Raw genomic sequence first — 17,498 nt, 5'->3', positions numbered from 1 at the left:
AGAATGGATGTTTTTGCCATTAAAATGAGCAGTGTAGGTGTTTTCCTGGCCTCCACTCACTGCCGACTATGCTCCCCCATTGACTTGCATTGGGTTTCGTGTTTCGGGCGATACCCGACTTTTCGCGATAATCGGCCGATTCCACTCGACTCGACTTCTAAGATAGTCGGGTTTCGCGAAACACGACTCGACTCTAAAAAGGTCAAGGTCGCTCAACCCTAGTGGACTCCATATACAGAGCCACTAAGTGCTAGAAGAGCAGAATCCCCCCTCAAGTGACCCCATTTTGGAAACTATAACCCCTTGGGAATATATCTGCAGATGTAGTCACAATTTTGACTGCATAAGTGTTTTCCAGAATAAAGTAGTAGTGGATCCTGTAGAATGTAAGCCCGCAAGGGCAGGGTCCTCGCCCCTCTGTATCAGTCCGTCATTGTTAGTTTGTTTACTGTATGTGATATTTGTAACTTGTATGTAACCCCTTCTCATGTACAGCACCATGGAATCAATGGTGCTATATAAATAATAATAAATAAATAAATAATCTTGCCAAGTGAAAATTGCAAATCTTCCATTGTTGTGGTCGTACATTGTACAGTAGTTAATTTTTATTCCAACAAAGTATTAATCTGCACAGTGGGGAAGCCCACTTAGTGCACAGGTAATAGCATGAACTGATGCTGCAAGCATATATACAGCAGTAAGTGCTCCGTGAGCCGGGGTGCCACTCCAAAGAAAATAGCCACAATGGATACAAAAATTGAAAGAAACGGATGGCACTCACCTGTTAAAAAAACTTTGTTATTCCAATACTTTAAAACATCAGCATCGGGAGGATGGGAGCAGGAGTGGAATGGATGACAGCCGTTTCGCGCTGCAGTGGCGCTTCTACTGGTCATACAGGTGAGTGAGACTGACATCAGAGGGAGGCAGCTAAACCCCACCCCCGGTGCTTGAACACATGTGTAGCAGCTATACATAACAATTAAAATGCATTTAGAAAACAAATAAAAACAATACAAAAACACAATAAAACCGGCTTATTACAGGAAAATGGACATATCCAATCTTTCATTCAAACATCGGATTCTTGAATTTAAGAATTTTTAAAGAGGCATCGCATTTCAGAGATGATCCCCAATTTTTGGCTGAGTGGCAAAAAAATATTTTTGGAGTTCTCGGAAAAATTGTTGAAATTGGTCTATGCGTTCAATATGAAGAGTTATACACAATTGGAGTTGGACATGCAAAAGAACAAGGACGAGGTTAAGTCCAGATTATCAGACCCACAATGGTTATCCCTGACTAAAAAAATGGACATTAAATTAACTACTATTCATGTTAATGTGAAACAAGTAAAAAGGGATAAATTCATTTGAGATAAAGGGGATTATGACTCTGATCGGGTTTTCACGTGGAATAAAAATAGTAATGAATATGAGTGGGAAGACACAAAAGTTTTTTCACTATATGAGGAAGAACAGATAACATGGAACTAAGAAATACAAAAATGAATATCTGACAACAGAGTCTGACTCCAGTGCAGAAGAAGAATCCTCTATTTCACCAGGCCCATCAGACCAAGCCCCTGCAAATCTAATGGACTCTGCCCCGTTGCCCCCTGTAGACAGAGAACATGCAGAGGGGGCAAGGGGAGAAAATGCAGGAGGCCAACGGAAAAGGAAACGTGTCATGGAGACAGAGACATTAATGGATTCATCCAATAATATGGTGTTGAATTTAACAGACCATAATTTGAACAGTTCACACTTTTCCGTTCTCTCAAAATGACTGGGCTTTAGTATTCCAGAGGCTTTTAATTTTGTGGACTTTAAAATAGATCTTTTTAAGGCCATTCGTAAAATTCATCTGCACAAGTCGCTTGCATCAAGTGTCACAGAGGTGACAGTATTAGAAGGGGAGAGCCTGTGCCAGGTGGGCCCTTTGGGGTTCCTCTCCGGCACTGACTCCCTGGATGATATAAGGGCAGATGCCCAGATTTTGTGTGATTAACTGCCCATGGAGGTTGTTCACCCCATAGATGATGAGTCTTTCAAAACATTTAAGGAAGCTGTACCATCAACGTGTATGCCCCAAGATTCCCCTGGGAATGTAATTGATTTATTTGAGACCCAGGTACTAAAGGATATGGAATCTATTATATATCTGATTGCCCCGCCTAACCTCACAACATTAGAGAAATGTGCCCTTTTTGAGATCAGAGAATGGTCTGATGTGGTTGTGAGGAATGCAGACAAGGGCGGTAATGTAGTTTTATTACCAAAAGAGCAATATTTGGCGGAGGCCATGAGACAGTTGTCTGATATGTCTACCTATTTAAAATTGACACAAGATCCTACAACTAGGTTCAAGAATGAACTATGAACTTTTTTTTGCGTAAAAATGTAGAATTTGGTGTTTTGTCCAGAAAAAATGGCTGAGAAGCTGCTGCCGGAGTTCTCACGCCGCCTTCACTGGTATTATATTCCAAAAGTTCATAAGTCCCTCACTACCCCGCCAGGATGCCCCATTGTGTCAGGGATCGGGTCCATTATCACAGTACATGGATTAGTTATTGCATCCTTTGCTGCTTGACATTCCCTCCTATATTAAGGATACTGATGAGTTTTTAGGGGTCCATAGGGGTATTACTTGGCAGGCAGGCTTTTCCTTGGTCTCCATTGATGTGGAAAGCCTGTATACAAGGTTCCCCCAAGATTTGGGTGTTGCAGCTTTGAGGAAAATTTTGAGGTCATTAAAAAGAAGTGATGGCTTTATCAAATTTGTGTGTGAGGGCATGGATTTAATTTTAAGACACAATGCTTTCAAATTTATGGAATCCTGGTTTTTGCAGTGCACTGAGACCGCGATGGGAACTCCGGTGGTGTGCACTTTTGTGAACCTTTTTCTGGCTTCGCTGGAGGAGGATTATGTGTACAATATTGGAAATAATTTTTTGAGGCACATCAGATTTTATGTTCGCTATGTGGACAACATTTTCATGATATGGGATAGACCTCTTGAATCATTTCATGATTTTGTCCAGTATCTCCATGAGTCTAATCAGATGAATATGTAATTCACATTAAGATATGGAGGCCTTGATTTGGATTTTTTAGGCGTACAAATTAACGTTGTGGATCGTGCGATCTGTACCAGAAGTGTTTCGAAAACCGTCTGCTACGAATTATGTCCTACATTTTGCTAGTTTCACTCTGGCTCATGTAAAATGCTCCCTCCCTTATAGCCAATTATTAAGATTGAAGAGGATTAATAATACTCAGGAGAGCTGCACCCAGCAGGCAGAAGAGTTGTGTGTCAGGTTTCGTCTTAGGGGTTATCCCAATGAACTTTTGAATGAGGCTAATCATAGGGATAATCAGGCAAGATACAATAATCGTGGTTCTGCCCACAAACGCGGTAAGAGATTTGTTTTTTGTTTTAAATTCAGTCCTATGGACGGTATCATACGGTCTGCTATTCACAGGAATTGGCACAATCTAGAACGTGATAAGGATATTGCGGAGGTGGCAGCAAGGGGTCCCATTATTTCTAATAGACGCAGTACCACTCTGGGTGACATATTAGTGAAAAAAGGAATGGTGAAGCAACAAAGTAATTGGTTAAGTAAAAGTGTTCCTCATGGTAATTTTAAGTGTGGACATTGTCCTTTTTGTAATTACCATGATGTAAGTCAAACACTTTGCATTGGAGGTGTGTCTCATACTGTCAAAGATTTAATCACGTGCAAAACAACCCATGTGGTTTATGTGGTTTTTTGTCGTTGTAAGTCCTTCTATGTTGGCAAGACCATTCGCCCCCCTCTATGTGAGGTTCAGAGAGCATTACAACTCGATCGGTTCAGGCAAGGGGGTTCCATGTTTGATCAAAGATGTTAGGGAATTCCATGAAGGAAACCCAGAGGTGCTTTCTTTTGCTGGCATAGAAAGGGTGTCTCTTCCAGTGCAAGGAGGAGATCTGCATAAGCTTCTAGTAAAAAGAGAGGCCATATGGATTATGCACACTCAAGCGCAAGAGTCTGCTGGTTTGAATGAAAGATTGGATATGTCCATTTTCCTGTAATAAGAAGTTTTATTGTGTTTTTGTATTGTTTTGATTTGTTTTCCAAATGCATTTTAATTGTTATGTATAGCTGCTACACATGTGTTCAAGCACCGGGGGTGGGGTTTAGCTGCCTCCCTCTGATGTCAGTCTCACTCACCTGTGTGACCAGTAGAAGCACTACTGCAGCGCGAAACGGCTGTCGTCCATTCCACTCCTGCTCCCATCCTCCTGATGTTTTAAAGTATTGGAATAAAGAAGTTTTTTTTTAACCGGTGAGTGCCATCCATTGCTTTAAATTTTTGTAGCTAATTTTTATTACTCTGATCGCTGGTGTAATACAATTAACCAGCACTGCAATGCATTATACTTGTCGCAGCGTGGTCTAACAGGCTTGCCGTAGCTGGTTAACTTATAGATCATCATGACCTGGGAGAGATGGCACAAATCACTCCACCACATATAACATGGATCTCCTCGATACCTTTCTCTGAGTTTTCATACATGAAACTTGGCATACTATATTCAGTAATTTATGGGGTGTAGAGAAGTAGTAAAAGCATTATTGTGTCTACAACTTTCTTTTTGTGTACTATAATCTGATTGCTTAGATATGTGATACTGTTCTCCAATTGCTCATACTTCTTGATATTCTATAGACAGTATGAAAAAATGATAGAAGGGAATAATATATAAAGGGAAAAAAACTGTTTTTAATTACACATAAGGCTGGTCTGGTCTATGTAACCATAGAGACACATGAGTCTGCATTGGTGCTGTATACAACATAATAGTTGGATTTAGGAGCTACACTATCCCTAACTGTGTTCGGTGTGCCCAGCATGCCGATACTGTTAAGCTCCATGGTAGAGCAGGGAGACATGATCTCCCTGCACTAGGGCTCTCCGATCTGCAGACCGCAGGTCACTTTAAGCTTGCGGTCTACAGAAAGGCCGAGGCGCAGACGCACACGCAGGACTTCAGAGTCTCGGTGCTGTGATGTCATGGGGCCCTCATACATTATAGGGGCTACTAGGGTCCTCAAACATTATATGGACTAATGGGACCCTCATACATTATAGGGACTAATGGGGCCCTCATACAGTATAGGGACTACTGGGGCCCTCATACATTATAGGGACTATTGGGGTCCTCATAAATTACAAGGACTACTGGGGTCCTGACACATTATATGGATTACTGTGGGAGCCCTTATAAACTGTCAGGCTCAATATACAGTTTGAGGGATAATGTGGAGCCCATTATACAGTATGGGAGCTAAGGTGGGGGTCATTTTACAGTTTGGGGGCTAACGCAGGGGCAATTATACAGTGTGGGAGCTAATGTGGGGGCAATTATACAGTTTACGGGCTAGTGTGGGGACTAGTGTGGAAACAATTATACTGTGTGGAGACTATTATACAGTGTGAAGGGGTTCTGTGCAGGTTATTATACTGTGTTTTGGGAGAGCATTGGGGACATCATACTGTGTGTAGCAAAGCTATGGGCGCTCCATATTGTGTATAGGGAGCTGTGGGGACATCATACTCTGTATTAAAAATCTGTGGGCCCAACCATGCTGTGCAAAGAGGGGCTGTTCATTGGGGGACTCAGTGGACATTATTAAATATTAAGTGGGCACTTACAGTGGCTTGCTAAAGTATTAACCTCCGTTGGCTTTTTTTTACCTATTTTGTTACATTACAACCTGTGTTTAAATATTTTTAAAATCAGATTTGTGTGTGATGCATCAGCACTAAAAGCTGGTGAAGTGAAGTGAGAAAACTATAGGCATAACTTAAATTTATGGGATCAAATAACTAATAATTGGCAGGTGCATATGTATTCCCTCAATTTTACAATGAAGCCTCTAAAAATTTCTGGTTCAAGCAATTACCTTCATAAGTCAGATTCTTAGTGAAAGGAACAACACCATGAAGTCCAAGGAGATCTCCAAACAAGTCAGGGACAATGTTTATGAGTTGTCCAAGTCAGGAAAGAGTTATAAAAAAGTCCCAATTTCTGATGATCCCCGATGCATCATCAAATTCATAATCATCAAATGGAAAGAAGATGGTACCACAGCAAATCTGCCAAAAGAGGAACACTCACCAAAACTCTCAGCCCAGGCAAAGAAGGCATTAATCAAAGAGGCAGCAGAGAGACCAAAGGTAACCCTGAAGGAGCAGCAGAATTCCCAAGCAGAGACTGGAGTATCTGTCTATATGACCGCAATAAGCCTACATGTCAGAGGAGAGAGAAATGATATCCCCAAGCCCCCACCCCACTTGTTTCTCCATCTCCTAGTCCCTCCTGCTCTGTCCCCCAGTCCGCCACTTCCTCTAGCTGAAAAAAAAATGGCAGGTGCATGCATAGTGCGCCCGCCGAGATCTGTTGGTCAGCACCTGGCAGCAGCAGGGATTTTTCTTATTGGTTCCTTTTGATCACTGTGATAGACCCTATAACAATGATCAAAAGCCAATTTGTAGCATGTCTCCTCCTGTGTCATCCCCTTAGTCAGATTTTTTTAATTTTGTAATGATTTGTTGCATCTAGGGTTGAGGCTAGGTTTTGGCTTATAAGTTATAGGTTTAGGTTGGGCTTATAGGGTTAAGGATGGGCTTAGGGTTGGGCTCATTGTTACAGGTTGGGTTGGGCTTAGGGGTTGTGTTGGCCTTAGAGTTGAGGTCAGTGTTAGGGTTTTTCAAGAGTAAAAAAAAAAATGATGACGATATGACAACTAGTGTTGAGCGCAAGTGCTCACTACTTGAGTTTGCATCGGGATGCTCGGGTATGCACCAAGTATCGCGGGTGCTCTAGTGCTCGACTTTCTGTTCCACATGTTTCATGGCTGTTAATCAGCCAAAAAAATATGCTTGGATTGCCTGCCAAACACAGGCAATTCCTGCATTTTTTGGGGTGTCTAACAGCCATGAAGCATGCAGGGTGGGGATCAAGCATGTCACGCAACCACCCATGATATTCGATGCATACCTGAGCAAATGATGCTAACTTAAGTAGCGAGCACTTGCACACAACATTAATGACGACTTATTTAACATGGAGAACTAATGTTATCAAATTTTGTGGAGTACGTTTTGATTCAAAATCCTCACTATACCCTTGGATAAAATCCTTGAGGGGTGTAGTTTCCAAAATGTCACTTGTGACAGGTTACAACTTCTTAGGCACATCAGGGGCTCCTCCAAACACGACATTGTGTTCGCTCCCGATTCCATCTATTTTCGCGCTCAATAAGAAAAAAGATGCTCTTTCCCTTCTGAGCTGTGTCCTGAGCCCAAAAAGTAGTTTTCTCCCACAATTGGGGTATCTGATTACTCAGGAGAAATTTCACAACAAATGTCAAGGTTCATTTTTTCCTGATTCCCTTGTGAAAGTAAAAAAATTGGGGGCTAAAGTAACATTTTTGTGAAAAAAGTAAAATGTTCATTTTTTCCTTTCACATTCGATAAATTCGGGTAACGCACCTGAAGGGTTAATAAACTTCTTGAATGTGGCTTTGAGGGGTGCAGTTTTTAGAATGGTGTCACTTTTTGGAATTTTCTGTCATATAGGCCCCCCAAAGTCACTTCAAATGTGATGTGGTCCCTAAAAAAAATTATGTTTAACACTAGGACATATAGTCATTTTGACTACTTACTTGCAGTAGTTCTAGTCAGGGTTCACGAGTCCAGTAGTCCTAGTGTTAAATATGATGCAGATATACTGTACAGTAGATATGTGGGAAATGTTATTTATTAACTATTTTGTATGGTATAACTATCGGATTTAAAGGCATAACAATTTAAAGTTTGAAAATTACAAAATGTTTTGTGAATGTTTTGTGAATGTTTTGTTAATGTTTTTCTATCTACTGGCTAACACGGTACCAAGATATATTTCTTTCCTGTATCAAAATGTTTTGTAAAATGTTTGGTATCTTCATAAATATACACACAGTATATACCAAAACTTACCACTATCATGAAGTACAATATGTCACGAAAATACAGTCTCAGAATCAGTGGCAACCATTGAAGCGTTCCAGAGTTATTACCGCATAAAGTGACACTGGTCAGATAAGATTTCATTTCAAATTTTGCCTGGTTATTAAGGTCAAAATTAGCTCCATCAGTAAGGGGTTAAAGGCATTGTATGGGCGACTAAGAGTTACAGCACATGATTAGCTGTAACTGTTGGTGGCTACATTGCAAAGCTATTGCATGTCATCATATTTATATACAGTTAGGTCCATATATATTTGGACAGAGACAACATTTTTCTAATTTTGGTTACAGACATTACCACAATGAATTTTAAACAAAACAATTCAGATGCAGTTGAAGTTCAGACTTTCAGCTTTCATTTGAGAGTATCCACATTAAAATTGGATGAAGGGTTTAGGAGTTTCAGCTCCTTAACATGTGCCACCCTGTTTTTAGAGGGACCAAAAGTAATTGGACAATTGATTCCAGGGCTATTTCATGGACAGGTGTGGGCAATCCCTTCGTTATGTCATTCTCAATTAAGCAGATAAAAGGCCTGGAGTTGATTTGAGGTGTGGTGATTGCATTTGGAAGGTTTTGCTGTGAAGTAAACATGCGGTTAAAGGAGCTCTCCATGCAGGTGAAACAAGCCATCCTTAAGCTGCGAAAACAGAAAAAACCCATCCGAGAAATTGCTACAATATTAGAAGTGGCAAAATCTACAGTTTGGTACATCCTGAGAAAGAAAGAAATCACTGGTGAACTCATCAATGCAAAAAGACCTGGGCGCCCACGGAATACAACAGAGGTGGATGATCGCAGAATAATCTCCATGGTGAAGAGAAACCCCTTCACAACAGCCAACCAAGTGAACAACACTCTCCAGGAGGTAGGCGTATCAATATCCAAATCTACCATAAAGAGAAGACTGCATGAAAGTAAATACAGAGGGTTCACTGCACGGTGCAAGCCACTCATAAGCATCAAGAATAAAAAGGCTAGACTGGACTTTCCTAAAAACATCTAAAAAGCCAGCACAGTTCTGGAAGAACATTCTTTGGACAGATGAAACCAAGATCAACCTCTACTAGAATGATGGAAAGAGAAAAGTATGGCGAAGGCGTGGTACAGCTCATGATCCAAAGCATACCACATCATCTGTAAAACATGGCAGAGGCAGCGTGATGGCTTGGGCATGCATGGCTGCCAGTGGCACTGGGTCACTAGTGTTTATTGATGATGTGACACAGGACAGAAGCAGCCAAATGAATTCTGAGGTACTCAGAGCCATACTGTGTGCTCAGATCCAGCCAAATGCAGCCAAACTGATTGGTCGTCGTTTCATACTACAGATGGACAATGACCCAAAACATAAAGCCAAAGCAACCCAGGAGTTTATTAAAGCAAAGAAGTGGAATATTCTAGAATGGCCAAGTCAGTCACCTGATCTCAACCCAATTGAGCATGCATTTCACTTGTTAAAGACTAAACTTCAGACAGAAAGGCCCACAAACAAACAGCAACTGAAAACCACCGCAGTGAAGGCCTGGCAGAGCATCAAAAAGGAGGAAACCCAGGGTCTGGTGATGTCCATGAGTTCAAGACTTCAGGCCGTCATTGCCAACAAAGGGTTTTCAAGTACTAGAAATGAACATTTTATTTAAAATTATTTAATCTATCCAATTACTTTTGGTCTCTTTAAAAACAGGGGGGCACATGTTAAGGAGCTGAAACTCCTAAACCCTTCATCCAATTTTAATGTGGATACCCTCAAATGAAAGCTGAAAGTCTGAACTTCAACTGCATCTGAATTGTTTTGCTTAAAATTCATTGTGGTAATGTCTATAACAAAAATTAGAAAAATGTTGTCTCTGTCCAAATATATATGGACCTAACTGTAGTTCTTTATATATGGCTAGACGGAGGCCCGATTCTATTGCATCGGGAGGGCGGTAATGTCACGATGGGGGCAGGGTTTGCAGAGTTGAGAATCTCTCCCCCCATGTGCTCACCCATCTATCCACTCTCTCTGCATTGTTTTTGTCCCAGGGATGCTGTTGCTCTTCAAGAGTCTCATTTGCCCACTGTTGTCTTTGATGTTGCTGCTTCCCTTATATTGTCATTTGCATACTTTTCAGGAGGAGCCATGTTGGCATTGACATTTGCTTTTTAAAGGAGTTTTCCCACAAACGAAAGTTCATTTTAAAAACTGTCTGTGTCTGACCCTGTACAAAACATACCACAACTCCTGGGTAGGTGAGGAAGCAAAAGATAATACTGACATTACAGCGCGAGATCACAGAGAATACATTTTGTGAGGTAAAATATTGTTTAAATACAGTCAGTGAAATATTTTACCTCACAAAATGAATCCTCTGTGATCCCCTACTGTAATGTCAGTATTGTCTTTTGCTTCCTCCCCTGCCCAGGAGATGTGGTATGCTCTGTACACGGTCAGACACAGACAATTTTTAAAATGAACTTTCGTTTGTGGGAAAACTCCTTTAAAAAGCAAATGTCAATGCCAACATGGCTCCTCCTGAAAAGTATGCAAATGACAATATAAGGGAAGCAGCAACATCAAAGACTAAAAAATTCAAAAATTAACTTTCGTTCGTGAGAAACCCCCTTTAAAGTGGCCAGGTTCTTCTGCCTGTGGACACGTTGCACATCTGCTGCCGGGATCAGCCCAATGATTCGGTAAATCAGACCGCCGCCATCTTTGTGCAGACAGATAGAGGCGGTCACATAAAAACTGCGCATGCACTCCTCCTGTACAAAGATGGCGGCAGTCAGTGAATCATTTGGCTGATCCCAGCAGTGACATGTTCTCGGCGGTGTTCCGCTAGTGGTACTGCGCAAGAGGCTGCGTACTGTGTATGTGTGTGTGGTGCGTACGGCGTATAAAGAGTGTGTGTGTGTGGTGCGTACGGCATATACAGTGTGTGTTTGTGTGTGTGTGGTGTGTACGGTGTATACAGTGTGTGTATGTATGTGGTGCGACGGTATTCTGCTGGTGGTACCACGCAAGAGGCTGGTACCACCAGCAGTATCCACATTGAGACACCCATGACTTAGGTGTCCTAATATGGCGGTTGGTGAACTTCTGCCGCTTGGAATTCTGGGATACAGTAACATCTGGACAGAACAGGAAATGAAAACATTACAAGGCAATTATATAAATAGATAGTTTTTCCATTTCCTTACATGGAGGATTACATCTCAGCTAGAATAGCACTCAGAGTTCTTCTGGTTATTGTTGACAAGTGGTAGAGAAAGTGACAGAAAATTGTAAATTCAAATAAAATTCAATCAGACATATGACTATATCTTCACTTCCTCCAACCGAAAAAGCAATATTGTAGAGTACATAAGAGCATTATTCTTAGATGAAAGTGATCATTAGAAGCGAGACTTCAGAAATGGAATTGCACCAGACATTTGGCTCATGTATTCGGCAGAGCTTTGGTGACAAGGAATAAAAATTGCAATAAAAGAGGAATATGGTGGTTCAGTACCTGGATTCCAGTTCTCAGGGTAAGCAGCGGTACTAACTTGGAACTTCCAGCAACAACAAGTTATCACTTATCTGAGGGATAGGTGAATAAATTGCAAGGTCGGGACATAGGCCAATGTACATTTGCACCGCCACTTGTTTGCTTCATAGAGAAGTATAGTCTATTGGACACAATTCTGGAATTTGGTCTCTTGATGTACCCTTCCTATCCCTGGGGAAAAATGTGTGGTGACGAAGTTTTCGGGGCATGGTGTACAACAAAGATCAAATAAAGAGGATTCATGAACTTATTTGTTGGTGGCATATCATGATGTTTTAGTAGCTTGTTTAGGGACTACTGGAAGGAGATGGACATATTGCCCTGTTCCCTCTTGAAGACACCAATGTTATTGTTATAATGCAAAGCGTAATGTCATGCGTTATTGTGATAAGATGGGTAATGCGAATTGTAACGGGCATGTATTGTAATGTATTGCACTGTACTGTGAGGTAGGTGTGTCCTGCTCAGCAACAGACAGTAAGTAGGGACAATTAGAGGTTATTTTTGGGTTTAGGCCATAGTGGGAGGAGCTAGTGTAAGCAACAGTGACTGTTTACTGGTACAATGGCAGACAGGATTTAGCTTGCAGCTAGAGCAGGCATTTGGTCTGAGTGTTCAGCAAAGCCGCATGCAGTGGGAGTTCTGTAGCATGAGAGTAAGGAGACTGAGACAGAGATAGTGTGATCCTGAGGAACAAACGTAGATAGAGAGTTACAGAGAAGCAGAGAGAAAGACAGTGCCAGTTCACAGGACTGATCAGAGAGAAGAGTATCCAAGTGAGAAGGGTCCAGAGAAGATATGCCTAGCAGCATGGCCCCGAGTAGCTTACAGCTCTTAAAGGTAACGGGCGAAGTGAGAGTGCTGGTCCGTAGTTCCCTAAGAGTCAGAGAGCGTGAAACTGAGCCCGGCCATATTGGCAAACTCTCTCCTCTATGAGGAGAATCAGACACGGAACCACGTGAAGCAAAAATGCTTTTTACGAACTGCACTGTGATGCTAACCTGGGTGGAGCTGAAGGAAATTAAACCAGTGGAGGCAGGAATGTGTGAGGCCGAGGAAGTAGCGAGACTGTGTATTGGGATCCTCTGTATTAATTAAGAAATGTGCAAGAAGTTGTGTACCCATTATCCTGTGTACATACAGTTAAGGCCAGAAATATTTGGACAGTGACACAATTTTCGCGAGTTGGGCTCTGCATGCCACCACATTGGATTTGAAATGAAACCTCTACAACAGAATTCAAGTGCAGATTGTAACGTTTAATTTGAAGGGTTGAACAAAAATATCTGATAGAAAATGTAGGAATTGTACACATTTCTTTACAAACACTCCACATTTTAGGAGGTCAAAAGTAATTGGACAAATAAACATAACCCAAACAAAATATTTTTATTTTCAATATTTTGTTGCAAATCCTTTGGAGGCAATCACTGCCTTAAGTCTGGAACCCATGGACATCACCAAACGCTGGGTTTCCTCCTTCTTAATGCTTTGCCAGGCCTTTACAGCCGCAGCCTTCAGGTCTTGCTTGTTTGTGGGTCTTTCCGTCTTAAGTCTGGATTTGAGCAAGTGAAATGCATGCTCAATTGGGTTTAGATCTGGAGATTGACTTGGCCATTGCAGAATGTTCCACTTTTTGGCACTCATGAACTCCTGGGTAGCTTTGGCTGTATGCTTGGGGTCATTGTCCATCTGTACTATGAAGCGCCGTCCAATCAACTTTGCAGCATTTGTCTGAATCTGGGCTGAAAGTATATCCCGGTACACTTCAGAATTCATCCGGCTACTCTTGTCTGCTCTTATGTCATCAATAATCACAAGTGACCCAGTGCCATTGAAAGCCATGCATGCCCATGCCATCACGTTGCCTCCACCATGTTTTACAGAGGATGTGGTGTGCCTTGGATCATGTGCCGTTCCCTTTCTTCTCCAAACTTTTTTTCTTCCCATCATTCTGGTACAGGTTGATCTTTGTCTCATCTGTCCATAGAATACTTTTCCAGAACTGAGCTGGCTTCTTGAGGTGTTTTTCTGCAAATTTAACTCTGGCCTGTCTATTTTTGGTATTGATGAATGGTTTGCATCTAGATGTGAACCCTTTGTATTTACTGTCATGGAGTTTTCTCTTTACTGTTGACTTAGAGACAGATACACCTACTTCACTGAGAGTGTTCTGGACTTCAGTTGATGTTGTGAACGGGTTCTTCTTCACCAAATTAAGTATGCGGCGATCATCCACCACTGTTGTCATCCGTGGACGCCCAGGCCTTTTTGAGTTCCTAAGCTCACCAGTCAATTCCTTTTTTCTCAGAATGTACCCAACTGTTGATTTTGCTACTCCAAGCATGTCTGCTATCTCTCTGATGGATTTTTTCTTTTTTTTCAGCCTCAGGATGTTCTGCTTCACCTCAATTGAGAGTTCCTTTGACCGCATGTTGTCTGCTCACAGCAACAGCTTCCAAATGCAAAACCACACACCTGGAATCCACCCCTGACCTTTTAACTACTTCATTGATTACAGGTTAACGAGGGAGATGCCTTCAGAGTTAATTGCAGCCCTTAGAGTCATAACATAGTAACATAGTAACATAGTTAGTAAGGCCGGAAAAAGACATTTGTCCATCCAGTTCAGCCTATATTCCATCATAATAAATCCCCAGATCTACGTCCTTCTACAGAACCTAATAATTGTATGATACAATATTGTTCTGCTCCAGGAAGACATCCAGGCCTCTCTTGAACCCCTCGACTGAGTTCGCCATCACCACCTCCTCAGGCAAGCAATTCCAGATTCTCACTGCCCTAACAGTAAAGAATCCTCTTCTATGTTGGTGGAAAAACCTTCTCTCCTCCAGACGCAAAGAATGCCCCCTTGTGCCCGTCACCTTCCTTGGTATAAACAGATCCTCAGCGAGATATTTGTATTGTCCCCTTATATACTTATACATGGTTATTAGATCGCCCCTCAGTCGTCTTTTTTCTAGACTAAATAATCCTAAATAATCCTATAGTCCATTGTCCAATTACTTTTTGTCCCTTGAAAAAGAGGACGCTATGCATTACAGAGCTATGATTCCTAAACCCTTTCTCCGATTTGGATGTGGAAACTATCATATTGCAGCTGGGAGTGTGCACTTTCAGCCCATATTACATATATAATTTTATTTCTGAACATGTTTTTGTAAACAGCTAAAATAACAAAACTTGTGTCACTGTCCAAATATTTCTGGCCCTAACTGTAGTTGCCACGCAACGGCTGTTTAGTAAAGTAACATTTGTTAAGAACTGGTGTTCTCTTTTCAAGAACTGGTTTACCTCATAGTTCTGGCAAACTAGTGCCATCGGTTACTTGTAGCCTGCACGGGTGTAGTGCCCGCACAGCACAAGTCCACACACCCTGCCAGGACCCCTACCTTCATGTAATGTGCTGGGGTGTAAGAGACAAGTACCTCACCCACGTCTACTGCCCCTTGCCACGTTACACTACTTTAGGAACAACTGTCACCAAGAGGGGGTGCCAAAATTGTTGCCTCCATGGTAATGTAAGGGATAGATTTCTATGGCTCTGTTAGGGTTTTTGTCAGACTACCCATCCTCTTTAACTAGTAGCTACTCACTGTTTGCACTTGACTACCATGTTAAATGGACTGCTGTGGGCCATAATGTAGCTCCATGTGCCTCTAATCTTCGAAAAAAATCCTACCATGCCTTATCATCTATTGTATTAGTAGGGGGGAAAAACAATGGATGAACATACTCCAGTACAAGATGTGGACCTTTAGAAATTTTGTCGACGATCTTCATGAGGCGCCTCCTCATCAGATGGAGTCAGATGCTCCTGATTTATGGAGAAGTGCCCGCCTCTTCATGAATCAGGAGCATCTGACTGATGGCATGTGCCAATCCAGAAATCTCACTCCAGTCAGGGACTGGAGTGAGATTTCTGGAATACAGAATGCCACAACTCATCATGAATTTGACAAACTGTGGTGTCACGTACCTGCCGCTCACATTTTTGCAGAGCTGCAAAAAACTGTTATGAAACTAAAAAAGTACCAAATTTTTTGTGCAACTCAAAGTTGTCACTTTTTTGGTAAAAAAAAATGCTGTTATGAATCGGGGCCTAAGTGTGCCGCAGTTACAATGTGATGTTCTTTGTCCTCAAAAGACCCAGGATGGAACTTGCTATTAATAACATTGTACAAAATTGTCTGTATGATGAATATTGCACACAGATTCCGCTTTCTACACTCACTGTGCTCTTTGTGTTTTCCAGCCTTGCTTGGTGTTCCTTTACATGTTGCATGGCAGCCTCTGTCACAACCCTAAATTCCTACACAAAAACCGTCATCGAGTTTGGACACAAGCATAAGATTTTTGAGCAAGCTCTACAAGAAGAACAGTCGTTCACAGATCACAATGCCCTTAAATACATGAAGGAGCGACCTGTCCAATCTATTTCTAGCTCCCTGGAAATAACGGATGATACAAACAGAAATATCAGGAAGTCGGTGCTGTCTTCAGCTGCAGTTGACCTTGGAGAAATTCGGGAATCATTGGGAGAAGAACAATGTTAATATGTGTCTATCTACAACTTATAGTAATGCATTTCTTTCTCTAAGTGTTTATTGGTTAACAACAAAAATGTACAATCCTATACTGGACAATTTTTTATGTTTATTTTTTTGGGAGACCAATTTAGCTAAAAAACCTGCATACATAAAGAAGATATCATTACTCGATCATAGTCTAAATCTCCACTGCTGTTCTATCAAGTATTCAAGATAATGTATGAAGGGGCATAAATAACAACCCCAAGTGCCAGTGCTGTTTTGTGACATCACATATTGTTTTGCACAAATGCTCTCTAATAAATTTGGCTTTGCTACAGTCTATATCATAAATTTTCTATTGAAAAAATATCTGGTATTAGAATTTTTTTAGATCTAATCTCCTTTTTTAATTCTTAGTGTTTGAAGACTTATTGTGGGGGTCTTCTGGTCTGTGCGAATGACAGCTGTGTGCTAAAAAGACCCATATACACATTAAAATAAAGTCATCGGACTCCCTCTAATTACGTAGATCACCTCTGTATGGGGCCTTCCAGTTTGTTTCCTAACATTATCTGTTGAAGGGATAATTAGGAATAATCCGACATATTGAATTACAACACCTGATCCTTTTGTTATTACAGAGGATAAGCCGCAGTCAGAGTGTGTGCCAGGCATGGCAACTTAGTCCAGTATTCCCATTAGACACAAATGCATGCTCAGTCAAGGCGAGTGTGCATGTGTATAGGGGAGCCTGGAGCATTGACAATCCTTTGACCAGCATCTAAAGTGTATGGATAACTTAAAGGGACACTGTCACCTGAATTTGGAGGGAACAATCTTCAGCCATGGAGGCGGGGTTTTTGGGTGTTTGATTCACCCTTTCCTTACCCGCTGGCTGCATGCTGGCTGCAATATTGGATTGAAGTTCATTCTCTGTCCTCCGTAGTACATGCCTGCACAAAGCAATCTTGCCTTGCGCAGGCGTGTACTATGGAGGACAGAGAATGAACTTCAATCCAATATTGCAGCCAGCATGCAGCCAGCGGGTAAGGAAAGGGTGAATCAAACACCCAAAAACCCCGCCTCCATGGCTGAAGATTGTTCCCTCCAAATTCAGGTGACAGTGTCCCTTTAAGCCTGTTCACTATAACAAAATAGTCATTGTCCATCCAAGAATTCTGATGTGAGTTATTATGCAATGAGTTGGGTGCATAATTCAATTCACCCAGGGGTTTTTTTTTCAAACTGCACAAATTATGTAAATAAAATTGCAACAGCAAGAACAATAATAGTACAAAAATTTTCGCAAAAGTCACTAAGCTTGCAGGCTTTGATCTGAG

General features: G+C 41.5%; 1 protein-coding gene across 2 annotated transcripts in view; it reads left to right on the top strand.

The window, feature by feature from the left end:
• The window catches only part of GSG1L (GSG1 like), a 343,105-nt gene extending 326,607 nt beyond the window's left edge, over positions 1–16,498 (top strand). For both annotated transcript variants that reach the window (XM_069733959.1, XM_069733958.1), the window contains one exon: positions 15,882–16,498. In XM_069733959.1, coding sequence (XP_069590060.1) covers positions 15,882–16,182 — 301 coding nt within the window. In that variant the 3' untranslated portion in view covers positions 16,183–16,498. The remainder of the gene's footprint in view (positions 1–15,881) is intronic.
• The last annotated feature ends 1,000 nt before the right edge of the window (positions 16,499–17,498 follow it).

The sequence above is a fragment of the Ranitomeya imitator genome, chromosome 7 (assembly GCF_032444005.1).
Source record: "Ranitomeya imitator isolate aRanImi1 chromosome 7, aRanImi1.pri, whole genome shotgun sequence".
Lineage (NCBI taxonomy): Eukaryota > Metazoa > Chordata > Amphibia > Anura > Dendrobatidae > Ranitomeya > Ranitomeya imitator.
Note: the sequence above shows the minus strand (reverse complement) of the source record. Positions and strands in the feature narration are given on the sequence as shown.